We start from the raw sequence: 13,799 nt of genomic DNA, 5'->3' as shown, positions 1-13,799 counted from the left end.
AATGGAACATAACCACTGACTTTCAGTTAAAAAAAATAAAATTCATATACCCAGCCATAACTCCTTTCCAGAATAAATACAAGAGCTTCTATAAAGTAAGCCAGGATTTAAAAAACTTTATTCCATAAAACTTAAGTTAAAAATTCTTTCAATTAACTGGTTTAGTGATATTTCAGATCACTTATTTGACAACAACATTTCAGTAGTTATTAATACTGTCTAAGAAAGTCTCCTTGCACAGCTAAACATGACTAGTTATAGGAAAAGCAACACCTACAGAAACCTATCACCTAAGGAAAAAATCCTTGCAATTAAAGACTCAGTGCTCATATGGATGTTTCTTTAGAACATTTTGGTGTAATATGAGTAACTTCAGCAATTCTTGTGGTAAGGCTAAAAACCACTCTTTTGGAGTATGAATCAAAGTGCTGTACCCTTAGCTAATGAAACAGCATTAAATCCATTTCTTTAGTGCAAGCCTGGATTTTATCCCATCGGAATCTGAAATGGTATTTTATGGAGGAAAAAATATAATAATACACCATGTATTCTACATTCTATTCTACACTGTAATAGTACACTATGAGCACTATGTATTCTACATGTAGTCCCATGCAGGAGGTTGAAAAGAAAATATCACCAACTGTGTATGTGATCTGCATTAGATAAAGCACCTAGACTAGTACCAAGAAGACAAACACAAAGGATTCAAGTTTAAATTGATTCATCCATGTAAAACACCTAAATAGTGCATACCAATGAGTTACCACTGTTCAAACCCATATGCTTTCATTGCAGCCACAGAAGGATGTGGCGCAGTTCCAAAACCCACCCATGACTGTCCATAGAGAAATTTAATCTCTACTAATCCTTACTGAAATATCTATCCATGACTCCATTCTTTTGTTTTTTTTTCTGAGAGAGAGGCTGAACTGCTCCTATTATTCCTATTATTCCTATTATTAAACATTATTTAATTCAAGGCAACACTCCATGAAACTCAGTTTCATTCAAATGTGCAACTTGCCAGAACTACTAACTGCAGAAAACAGTAGTTCAAAAAAGGAAAATATAATACATTTATAGATATAGAACTACAATTCAACAAATAAAGTTGAATAGTATGGACAAATATAGTCCTTCTATAAAATAAAGTTATGCTTAGGCTTTTTATATCTCTGTCTACAATTACATGAACCCAAAACAGACAGCTTTAAGAGAAATAAACAGGACTCTTCCAATTTGTTATAACTTCAGATTTACATTGTTTAAAAAATTTAAAAATATATGGAAGTGATATTCTTCTACAACTCCTAACTAATTTTTTTTTTCCAAACTAGGCATAGTTTTTTGCTTTTAACTTCTAAACTTAGATCCTCCTTTCCCTTTTTGAGGGAAAAAAAATATTAATTTACCTTTTCTTGCACAAGGAACTAAAGCTCTGCTACCCTTATGAAAGAAGGTACAGTATCTAATTATTTTTGAAGAGCTACTATTTAAACTAAAAGAAGAAAAATTAATTTGGCTGAAGTTTTGTTTTCCTTTTAAGTTAGCTTGATTTTATGTGCATAAGAGCACAAATGCTGATCAGAAGGGAGTTTTGATATTAGCATCTTGAACCACATACCATCAGCCTGACTGGTCACTTTTAAGCAAATTTGGCATTATGAAATAAGCAAAGGACTTATTACTCAACATGAAATACAAAGGAAAGGAATTATTTCCTTCCATTATTTCTAATGCAAACAATAGAGTGTTGTAAGCAAAAAGTAAAACAACCTGAAGAGACATCCAAGAAAAGTGTTATTATTATTATGCTTCCTTTCATAGGCTACAATAGAAGAAACAGGTGAGCAGATGGAAAGAGGGAAACATGCTAGGACTATTAGCCAGAAACTGGAAAACTAAGGTTTTTATATGCCTAATTGCACCCATTTTAGTCTATAAACCCTTTTCTACTTTAAACTTCTCACTACCCTCAGGTAGTGAGGAATTTAAAGTAAATTCTAAATAAATATTTGAGGTGAGGTGCATTGATGTCACAAAGAGACAAAAGAGATTGGCAAGATCTTATTTAGGCACAAAAGCACCTAAGCAACTTCCTAACTTACAACAAGCTTGTGAATTCTCAGAAGGTTTCAAAAATTATGCAAATTTTACAAGAGTTTCATGCACAGCTTACAACAGGAATAGATACAGATGGCTTCATGCTTAAGAATATTTTTCAAAAGAACATTAAGTAAGACCACAATGAAATATTAAGAGAATATGTGTCCCTTATGATGTTCCTTTTATTTCCTGTCTCCCAGTTTCAGAAGAAAACAAAACAAACAAGCAAAGAAAATAAAAAAAACCAGAAAAAAGAAAAAAAGAGCACTTCAAAGTTTAAGTACATCTGAAGCACAGTTTAACATTTTATATAAAAGAGGGCATTATTATAATGGCTGTAGCCATCACTTGGGCACTTCTCTCATCCAGCATCCCCTGAAGCCCTGAGGGACATAACAGGACATTTACTTTGTACTGAAGCATAAGAAGTTGTCCCCAACTGAATTAACATCATGTGTAGAAATATCTGTATTTTCCTTAACTTACTGCTATCTAAATAAGCTTGACCTGACTTGACCCAGTTAAACTTCTGACATCTAATGAGAACTTAAGGTAGCACAGCTGAGATCATAAAACAAGCATATGCAATTGTTGGAAGATAATCACACAGAAACTAAATCACTTCACAAGTCAGTTTTGGGCACATTTCTACATTTTTGGATGCAAAACTCATTCAGAAAATAATTCTGACTGAAGTACTGGCAGACCCAAGAAAAACATTCAACAGCACAGGCTTCCAAAAAAATTTCACTTCTATTCACTTATGTGCAGATGTATGTATTATTAGCAGCTAATGTTAGGAGATTGACTTCTCATTCTAAATCAACTGTTCTAAAATTAACACTGGAAATATTCTTCATTCTTTTGCTTCCAAATAATACTTTTAGCTTATTTATGCCATTATGAAAAGCAATAAAAATAAACAAGAAGACCAGATTGTCCAGGCAATGACATGTTAACAGCAAAAGGTTTACTGAACTCTTAATGCACTGCAGATGTACATCTGATCTTAAAACTAATATAGATGTTTTGGGCTATTGGTTTATAAAAATTTGACCAACTACTGTCTGGATATGCAATATAACACACATGCTCATGCACATGCTCACCATATTTCATACTATTTCCACTACACTGTTGATCCTACAAGGAGAAAGCAACCAACCCTCATGCTATATCCCTGAAGTCACCTGAGGGATCCGAGAAAACCAAGCAAAGACACAACACTCTACAGAAAAACTTCTGCGAACAGCTCATTCTGCCCCAAATCCAAATGGTTTGGTCTCACCCCTTTCTATTGAGGAAGTTCTCTTCATCACATAGCAAAGACATATGCTCACCATTTGAACACTACTTCTACACTACCATTAGTTTTCACAGACTCCTCCTTGAATATTCTCACCTACCATCAATCCCACAGCTCTCATACCTAATGCTTTCTACTGTTTTTTCCCCATTTCCCAGTTCCCCCTATTTTTATGTTATTTGTCATGTAGATCATGGATGCTACTCTTTTTCACCCTGTCACAATCCATCATTAACAACCAAGAAAACCAAGAAAACATTTTAAAAAGAAAGACAAAGAACAGTCCTTTTAACATAGTATTACAAGGGTTGCAACATGGAAAACATTTGTATCTTTTAAAAATCCTGGTTCATTTTCTAGAGAAGAAACAATTAGCACATAACCTGAGATATACAGGCCCGGGATCACGTTCTGAAGAAAATACTGATTTCACTAACGATAGCACTTGTAGCTGGGAGACACTCAGAGCTCTGCCTTTTCTTTTTAAAGCAGTTAGCTTCAAGTTTGGAGGCCAAAAGTTGACTAATTTACTAATTTAATTAATGGAATTACCCAGTTTTTTGGATTTACCATCTCACTTCTCTGTCTTGAAAAATAACCTTGGTAATTTTGTATGTTAATTACAATGGGTAGAGATCTCAGGTGATGCACTCAATTGAGCAACCTCAATTTTTTTTTTTTAAATAAAGCCACTCTAAATAAAGTCGCTCTCTAGAGATAGTGTACTTCTCATTTCTAATTATCATTTGGAAATATATTGCAAAGGAAGTATTTGCACTGAAACTAAGCACTTTAGGAAAAAAACAGGCTATTAGAAGCAAGATTGGAATCACAGATCAAACCAGACTCAGGATGGAGTGACTGCATGATTGTAGGATAGCTCTTAGAAGAAGAAAGGAATCATTACCACATGGTCTGAGGCATCATGGCCCAAAATCTCGCAAACCATGCCACAGTGTTTATAATTAAAGGAAACAGAGATCATTACAGTTCAAAGCTAGTCTTAGCCTAAGTCAAAACTGATTTTCTAAATCTTTTAGCTTTACATTAACATTACTGCTCCTATGTTTAAAAGACTTATCCCTCTTACGAATTAGGACGAGTTCTCAGATACACAAAATAAAAATCTAACCAAAAGATGTTTCATCCAGAAAGACAAAGAAGAGTAGGAACAGACTGCAGCATCAGAACCCAGGAAGGAAAATAGAAACAAAGAGGGTTTATTTCTTTATCTTTAAACAGATCTTTGCTGGTTTATGGCACTTAATGACAGCAATCAAACTTTTAAAGGGATGCCATCTCCAGTATTCCTTTCCTTTATTGAAAAGAAAAAAGGAAGAAAACAAAACAAAACAAACCCCATGCCACCCCCCAACCTAGATTTAAGAGTTCTGTTTGTAATTAACTCGCTGTTCAGAAAGTTTGTTAATAGTGTTAATAGTATTTTGCTTGCATATATATGCTAGGTATTTCAGCTGGCTACAGCCACTTTCTCCATTTTAATTTTCTTAGGCTTCTCTACCGTGTGTTGAGTTCTGCTTCATTCAGTTTTCAAGGTGATATTTTAATAAAGATATTTTAATATAACAGAGATCACAAACACAGCAGCAAAGCTTTAGCTGGAGGCAAAAATGTGGCATGTGTGCCTCTGCCTAAGCACACCGAAGTAACCTCATGTAAACAACTTGTTTTGTCCTGTTGGAAACCAGACTTCCTACAGGTCTGGCTGCCCTCCTCTTTCCCACCTTCCACTGTCATGTAAATCAAGGAGGAACAACCCAGAGGAGTTTCAAAACAGACACTGAAGGAATGCACTCTTCTAGAAGCACTACCACATTTCACTGGTTCTTCTATCTTATGCAGAGGCAGAAAGCATAAATTTTGGAATTTTTGCTTTGTTTTCCCAGGGATGCTTGGGTTTTTTTCTGGGGAAAAAAGACTCAAAACTTTCTTAATAGAGCAAAGCTGCTTTCTGTTCTGACATTTCCTAGAACTCACGCCCTAATTAGCTCACCTGTTTACACTGATCACAAATTTTCTATTGCCTATTTAAAGGTGTTTAAAACACAAATAAGGCGCAGTTTAAAGTCAACAAAGCAAATGTTGTTGAACCTGTGAATTCTCAATATGGGATACTCATAGGGTACTCTTATTCACACACTTATTTCTGTCCCTCTCAGCAAAGTTTCATTTCTCTAACAAACTCATACTGCAACAGTAAGCAGACTGCTTCTATTTGTTCTCCCCTTCATTTAAGGATCCCAGGAAGCTGGGTGAATAGAAGGAGAGAGTGTGTACTTAATTTTATCCTGGCAGCCTGTAAGGATAATCCTATTTTATAATCCTCCTTCTGCAATGTCAAACTTCAGCTTGTACGTATCAAATGAGCCATAAAGACTGCTAACAGTGTCTTTTCTTTACCCTTTTATGAAAAATTGTTGGTGATCTCTGTTTTCTAATGCTTACCACCAGCATAAAAGAAGCTGTAATTGTCTCAAATTTCTTTTGGAAAAGCATCTGGTGTGGAAGTTACTCAATACGGATGTGTAACTGCAAGGGTCACTGAGGTGGGGAGGACCAACATTTGCTTGACAAAAGGCGGGGTATTTAACGCATTTCAGCTTGCATGTTGGTGCTGTACGATTCAGGATGTGTAATGGGGTAGCTGCTCTCCAGCCTGATGGAAGCAAGAAGTCTATTTAAGTCTCAAAGCCTTACAGCAGGAGCTCACACCCTGTAAAGGCACAGCTTCCCAGGGCAGTATATAAAGCCCACGAGCTGTTCTGACCACCTGTTCCCAGAGCCCCACAAAAGCAGGGATACTCACAAAAGCAAGACTTTAGCTTTCATGTCCAGTGCAAAAAAAATAGATTCATTACTTACACCACATGCAAACAGCCTATTCATCCTCAATCCATTAGGTCCTATGCCAGTAAAGGAGCTGCAGCAGGTTAAGTATTGCACTGGCACTGAAAGCCACGAAACCAAAAGGTAGAAGTTCAGTACAGCTCTCCGAAACTGTTTGAGCTGTCCAAAAATTCAAGTATACTTGCCATATCAGGCACCACTCTCATTGCAGGAATCACAAGGAAGTGTAACTAAACTATATTCGCTGGGCTTTTTCCCATATAAAGATGTTGAAACACTGTGGTTTAAATCACTCCCTAAGAAGAAAGATGTCAAAACATTGACTCAGCCTTTTCTAAGGCTGAATCCTTTCCTCAAAAGTGATTTTGAGCAGAATTTTAGGAAAACATAAATTTCTTAATTGATTTTCTTACTACTGATCATTCCAATTCCATCCTGCTTGTTCTGATACAAGCTACAGAGACTGTCCTACAAGATATAAGACTGTCCTTGATGGAGAGGTAAAAAATAAAATTCCAGTTTTCTAGAAGCTCTAATGTCCTCAATATAAGGGTCATGTGAAATTAGAACATCCTAAGAAATCTAAAATATTTTTAATCCATCATGTGTCACTCCATTACTATTAGTTAAAAACGCTAATCTTCAAAACATCGTTTGTGTCAGAAGTAGAAAAAATCATGCCATTTCCTCTAGAGCTGCTTCAGTATTTTTTCAAACCTTACTGAAGTGCTATACAACCATTCCATTAGCCAAAGAAAGCACACAGGTTTTTGACTTCCCTATTTACTTCTGTTTTATTGTAAAAGTAGGACATTACTATCAGAAATATTTGTTGAAATGCTGCTGTCCAATGATACTCGGCACATTTCTGCATGGCCATAGCACAAAACAACTGCCATCTATTGTTTTGCTCAAGCTGGCAGCATTGGTTTAGATAGTGCTATTTAGGTGAAGTACTTGTCTATAAACTATTGATCAGATTTCTAAATACCTGCTTGTTACTGGCAATGAGGCCTAATAAAAGCACCATACACTTCTGTAGAGAGAGCTCTTCCCTGATTGGAGATATGCTAAGGCTTGTTCCAACTCAAGTCACTGTGAAAATGCATATTACTTTTAATTGCAAATAGTATTTGACACCGATTTTTCAGAACTATGAATACGCCTGACTCACTTTCTCAGGATCCAATTAAAATCAGATGAATTTCAAAACTTCTCTCCAGTAAATTAACTCAAATGTCAATGTTGTTTTCTCAGGTAGAGCTCCAGAGATGTTCTGTTAGACAACCTGCTATGAAGTTGATATGAGCAGCAGAGCAGTAGGAAGCTGCATTATGCTGTCCATCCTCCCTGTCTACATTTGCTCCTGTTTGCACGTCCTGAAAGCCTAAATATATCACATTGTTTTAGAAACAAAAACCCATTCAAATCCTTTCTCTACCTGTTCTCTATTTATTGCTGACTGCTTCAGTTAAAAGAAAAAGAAACACTGGGGAATTAAATCCATGCCTGTCAGTACACAGCCATAGCGTACTACCTAAGGAATTCATTACTGAGAAAAAATTGTATTAATACCTCTCTTTTCGAAATTGAGTAGGGGATAAAGCACACATTTGCCATGTTTACAGCACTCCATGGGAAAAGTAGTGAGACTACTTAAACTTTCATTCTAGCAGTAGATAAAGAGCCAGTAGTCTGAGTTCTTAATTCTCAGTCCATAGTAAATTTCTCCTACAGCATGCTATAACAAAAATTCCCAGTTATATGTATATTTTACCAGCCACAAACAAAACTGTTCAATAACCTCTGACATTATTTTTTTCTCATTTAAAATATTATGGCAGAACACAAGCAAACAGAAGAAACAACCATTTAAATAATTAATGGTCCAGCACTGCAATTAATCACTTTCAAAGGAACAGTCTCACTGGCATCAGCAGGACTGTTTCCATCCTGTCATTTGGCTAACCATGAACAAGAACTAGGAAGTCAGCATACAGATGGGAGAATCCTTGGAAACCTCTCCTTATTCATCTTCCCAGACCACCAGGGCAGAATCCCAAAATGTACTCAGAGCAAATCCCACTGAGCTTCAAAGAGAGGTAAGCATCCACAAGTGTTCTACCAAGGAGTTGGAGAGGACTGTCACCATTGATCATGTGAGCTCTGAGATTGCACCAAGGTCACCACGATGAAGTTTCTAGACAGTCCATGCTTATTTCCAGTCTTTATATTCATTAGAAAATAACCACTGAGTTATCTTTCTTTTGTTTGACAAGTGGCTGACTGAAGACAAAGCTTGTAGTCAGAATTTGGTTAGTAATTATCCAGTAGTACAGGTCTCATTTCCCACTTGCATTTTCACATTATTTTCATGGTATGTCATGAACCCCATTATTTCACCCCTCCATACTGGTTCTGATGAGCACTTTAAGAAAAAATACACTACTGAAGCTCCCGAGAACTGTGAAATAATATGGGGAAACTTTGATGTTGTGCTGTATGTTAGATTCTTTACCCAAATACAATCAGTGAAATATTCAAAAAGCATCTACATTTTAACATCAAAGGGATAAGGTGCCTAACATCTGCAGCAATATTCTCCTGTCTTTCTGTGTACTGAAGCTGATTTCTACACTGACTTTTTTTCAATTTCTTGATTTACTGGCATGTCAGGTCTCTGTGTCTTGAGAAGCTGGAACTCACACCAGCATCCTGTGTGGATGGGATGACAATTTCACCGAAGGCCTCTTTCATTTACTGAAAATGCAGTACCTTTTCACAAAACTAGTCTTACAGCAACAGCCATACATCTGTACTGCCAGGTATGGCCTTTCCATGCACACGATGGCCAAACCCTCCTTCACCCTTCCTCCTGCATGGCAAAATACACTGTTGCCTTAGTTAATTACACTTAATTTCCTTGGTGAGTAAAATGATTCACTAAAAGACTATTTCTGAAGAGCAGAATGGTGGAATCTAAGCTGCATATCAGCCCACGTGTTTGGCTTTCCAAAGTGTATGCAGCTTAGTAAACCTAACCCAAAGTCTGCAAGGCCCTGAAATGAGAGTAGATGTAAGACATTCCTATTTTCTCTGAAACACCTTTATATTTAAAATGAAAAAATAAATTCTGATTCATGGTAACTAAAAAAATATTTGTAGATTCACGTCTCAATGCTATTTTACATCTTAAAAAAAATGTAGTTTGAAATACTGCTTGGCTCTATTTGCAGGGCCAGGCCTAGATGAAACAAAGTGGAATATGCAACGTATGTTGGGATGCTTTTTCAATGCTCTTGGAAAATCAGCAACTTACATATGTAATAGAGCCCAAGCAATGACTGAATAAAGAATGACAAATAGCATAGGATTTGTTATGACATCTTTGACATAATAGCACTGTGCAATTTTTTTTTAACTATGCCTGACGCAGCAACACTCTCAGAACAGGTGCTTCAATATTTCACCACAAACAAGACTATGCAGTTGAGGATCATGACAACACCAGTCAACATCAACAATAGTTTCCAATTTTATCTGAGATACACAGAATGCTTCATGTTTCAGCTGCAGTTTTCTGGATTGGGAACACAATCTGGGCACATGCATGCTTAGATGGCCAAAGGATTTGGAGTAAGCTTTTTAATGGGGCTCTTAAGAAACTGGGATCTATCTAAAAAGTGAATTTCAATTTATATAACAAATCAGAGGTGTTACAGATATGCAATGTTGCACATTGCTTTTGAGCAGACATAATAAAAAGATAATTATCTCCACCTATTTCTTTACAAAGATTTTCTCTAACCTAATTTTACCCAAACACAACGTAAAAGGAAGTAAAACTCTAGAACTAAGAAGGAGCACAGAAGCCAAATGCTGTTCCAGAACACAAAAATCTTCTACCTGATTGCTTTCAAACCATCATCCGTTGACTCTCAATATTTTTCTCCACAATTAATTCTACTACCATGCTTCGGAAAATCTGACAAAAATGTCAATAATTAGATGCCAGCCACTTAGAGTTGTGTGAAACTTGGCGGTTTCACTTTGCAGGAGTGTAGGCAAATATTTTATTTGGTGTCAATCCACGATTTTCAGTTTGTGTTGATTTTTGACTAAGTTCAAACAGGCAAATGAATAAGCAGTCAAAATTTCCACGTTTTACCTGGTTTCACTTCATGGCCATACAAACGAAAAGGCATATCTTCATGAATCAACAATAGAACAAGTTAGATGTCCAAGCTCAAAAGAAATACAACAAAATATCTATCATGTGGTTAAGGTGATTTACACCCAAACCCCAGCATCATGGAGGATGTTCACCCTCCCTAGCACCATTACTTTTTGTATTCTAAATTCTGTAAAGTGATGCAGGCATGTGCATTTGTGATGCTATATAAAGGCCCCAAATGAGAATAATAGTAGCAATAATTGATTTTGTTTTAAATCCTGCGAGTGTTTCATACCATCACAGTGAAAATTTCTTTCTGCATTTTCCATCCACCCGCAAGTATCTTAGGATTGCAGCTTTTTGGATCATCAGTGCTGCTGTCAGTGTACCCAATTCTGCTCTTCATCTGAGAATGAATTTAAGTTATGCAAAAATCATGACTGATGCAACAGAAATAATAGCAGGCGAAGCTTCTTTTATGTAAGAGAGGTATTCCACAGAAGTAATAACCATTGAAAAGGTCTGACTGTATTAACATTTCTGCTGAAAACATACTCCTTGGAGGAGCTAAAACGAAAGAAGTCCCAAATTCAAGTAGCTACAGGTACCACATTTGGGAAGCGATGAGGTAGAGAAAAAAGGCCAAAGAGATGAAAGGAATGAAGTAATGAAAATGAGAAAGGAGACACTGGCAAAATACTGGTAGAAACAGGAAAGACAGAACAGTCTGAAAACTGAGATGCAGAAGATAAGGAAGATAATAAAAATAAGAAAGATAACTTTAGAAGACAGGATGAGAATAAAGAACAAATGGACAAGAGGAAAGATGATGAGACAGGGAAAAGAAAGGAGAGGGAGCATGGAGGTAACTAATTACAGACATCCATTGAAGGCAAGATAGAATTAGAGATGGAGATGAGAAAAGTTTAAGAAAGGATGATATAAGAGGATGCAAATTCAAAACCAGAAAACTGTGTATCTGGAAATGGGATAAATAATACCAAAATTGCACAGGCTAAAGACAGAATTAGTATTTGAGAAATGTTATGAGAAGAGTACAAATAGGAAAATTGTTAAAACAAGGATAGGCACAGAGGTGGGACCCAAGATGATTGAAAGAAGTAAGACCTTAAGAAAGGAATGGGAGTAAAAAGCAACAGATGAAGCAGAGACTTGGATGGAGACCTGGGTGCTACCCCTGCATACAAGGTCATCTTACCAATCCACCACAGGTACTGAAGGAGGCGAAGGAGCCTGGGTAGCGGAGGACAGCACCACTGTAGTAACAAGCTCTCTCAGGTTGCGACTGCGCGGCACTGGGTGGATTTTTGCCCTCACCCCCGAGCCTCTCCTCCACGGCAAAGCCAGGAGCCAGGAAGCGGCTGTCCCTCTTGAGCAGCAGGTAGAGTTCCCGAGCAAAAGCTGGGATCCTCAGCAGCACTTCATCTCCATCCTCTGCTGGAGGTGGTGGTGGGGGAGATGGTGGTGGTGGCAACTGAGAGGCAGCACCAGACCCCTGGGGCAGGGGGGACCAGGGATAAAACTCCTGAGACTCATACTCATCCTCAGTGTCCTCTTCCTCTGCTGCTTCCTCTACTGCCTGCACCTGTGCATCCACCGAAGAGGAGACTGAACGCACCTCTCGGGAACTGCCAGCCACCGGGCTAGGCGTGACTGGGGCACTTAAAGTGCTGCTTCGGTTCCCACCGCTGGGGTCAGCGTTACAGCCCCCACCACCACCACTGCCACCCGCCGGCTCCTGCTGGCCCGGGCTCCACAGTGCAGGGAAGACAATCTCCCACTCCTCAGTCTCTTCCGAAGCATGAAGACCTGCGGGAAAGCCAGCAGATGCTTTAAATGAGTGGAGCACCGATCAGCATCCGCTGCCTGCCTAAAACCTATGCCTATGCCCCCCAGAAGATGGTCATTCTGACTCCTAGACCTAGAAGCACTCCACAAAAAATGGAGTGGGCTTCATCTGTCCCTTTCATCTTGTCCTTAAGCACAGCAGGGGGGCCAGCTGCTAGATGGGTCTGTGCCCGTTGATGTGTCTGGAACACACCAGGGTCCTGGTGAACACTGAGAGAAAGCTGAAACCCAAGCTGGGCAGAAGCTGCGTTTGCACCAGCAGCTGGGGATGTTCTTCCTTTTGATCACCACCTCTAGGCAAGGAAACTTGCATAAACCTTTCATCACGTAAGCAAAGTAACAACTTTTTCACACAGCCAAAAAAAATATCGCTGGGTTAAACCTGAGAGAATCTGAAAATTTCAATCTTCTTCTCAGCATGTTTTGCAAGACCCATTATAACTTCCAAAGTTTGGCCAAATATACACACACACACCACAGCTGCACATAGAAGTGGCAATTGCATGCACATGCTGTACCATGATCATTCTTACAATGAAACTGAGTTAGAACTACTAATTAGTGATGCCTGTATATCACACACACACAGACACACTACATCACAATATAACCAGAATTCCAGCATCCCAGCATTATGTTTATAAACATCGGACTACACACAACCTCTACTAGCCTGAGACAGGAAACAGTTTTATTTACACATTCATCTCGCACTCTAGGAACAGCACAGCCAGGAGAGATGACAGGGCTGCCTGCGGAAATCAGGTCTCGCACAGACGAGCGCTGCGCAGTGCACCCTCATAGCCGAGGCGCGCATTATCTGATCACCATCGGCTACGGGGGGCGGGCGCGGTTAACAATGGCCAGGTACCGCCACCGGCAGCCGGCGGGGCGCGGAGGCCGCCCGGGCTCGGCCCGTCCCGCGAAAGGCGCGCACTTACCTGCGCCGAGCCCGCTTGACAGCACGCACAGCTGGTACAACACGCAGCAGACGCGGCTCAGGCGCATCCTCCCGCCCAGCGCCATGGGCTCCGCGCCCGCGGGACGCCGGCTGGCAAGACACGCAGGGCCGTGCCGAGTCGTGCCGGGCCGGGCGGGGAGCGCCGCGGGGCACAGCCACCTGGGCGCCCGCGGAGAAGCTGCGGGAGAGCGCGACTGGCGCGTCCCGGCGGGGCGGGCGGGCAGCACGGGCGGCGCGGGATGCGCAGCGCACGGCGGGCGGGCGTGTCTGTGTGCGTGTCCGTGTGTCTGCGTGTCCGTGTGTCTGCGTGTCCGTGTGCGTGTCTCCGTGTGCGCGTCTGCGTGTGTGTGTGGGCGCAGGCAGGCAGGAGCGCGGCCCGTGCGCGCACACAGCGCCCGGCGGCGGGCGGGCAGCTGCGCCCCGGCGGCAGGGACCGCGCTGCCCCCGCCCGCCGCTCGCCCCCACGGGGCGGGACGCGCCGGGCCCCGTCCCGTCCGGCCCCGCCCCGCCCC

General features: G+C 40.1%; 1 protein-coding gene across 1 annotated transcript in view; it reads right to left on the bottom strand.

Annotated features, from left to right (window-relative positions):
- ADAMTS19 (ADAM metallopeptidase with thrombospondin type 1 motif 19) overlaps positions 1-13,727 on the bottom strand; it is a 125,844-nt gene extending 112,117 nt beyond the window's left edge. The window contains exons 1-2 of the mRNA XM_085042307.1: positions 13,268-13,727; positions 11,677-12,287 (exon numbers count right to left, since the gene is read on the bottom strand). Of these exons, the coding sequence (XP_084898433.1) occupies positions 11,677-12,287; positions 13,268-13,352 (696 nt within the window). The 5' untranslated portion in view covers positions 13,353-13,727. The remainder of the gene's footprint in view (positions 1-11,676; positions 12,288-13,267) is intronic.
- Positions 13,728-13,799: the final 72 nt, after the last annotated feature.

Source organism: Lichenostomus cassidix, chromosome Z (assembly GCF_008360975.1).
Source record: "Lichenostomus cassidix isolate B80296 chromosome Z, HeHo_3.0, whole genome shotgun sequence".
NCBI lineage: Eukaryota > Metazoa > Chordata > Aves > Passeriformes > Meliphagidae > Lichenostomus > Lichenostomus cassidix.
This window is presented reverse-complemented; position numbering and strand designations above follow the sequence as displayed.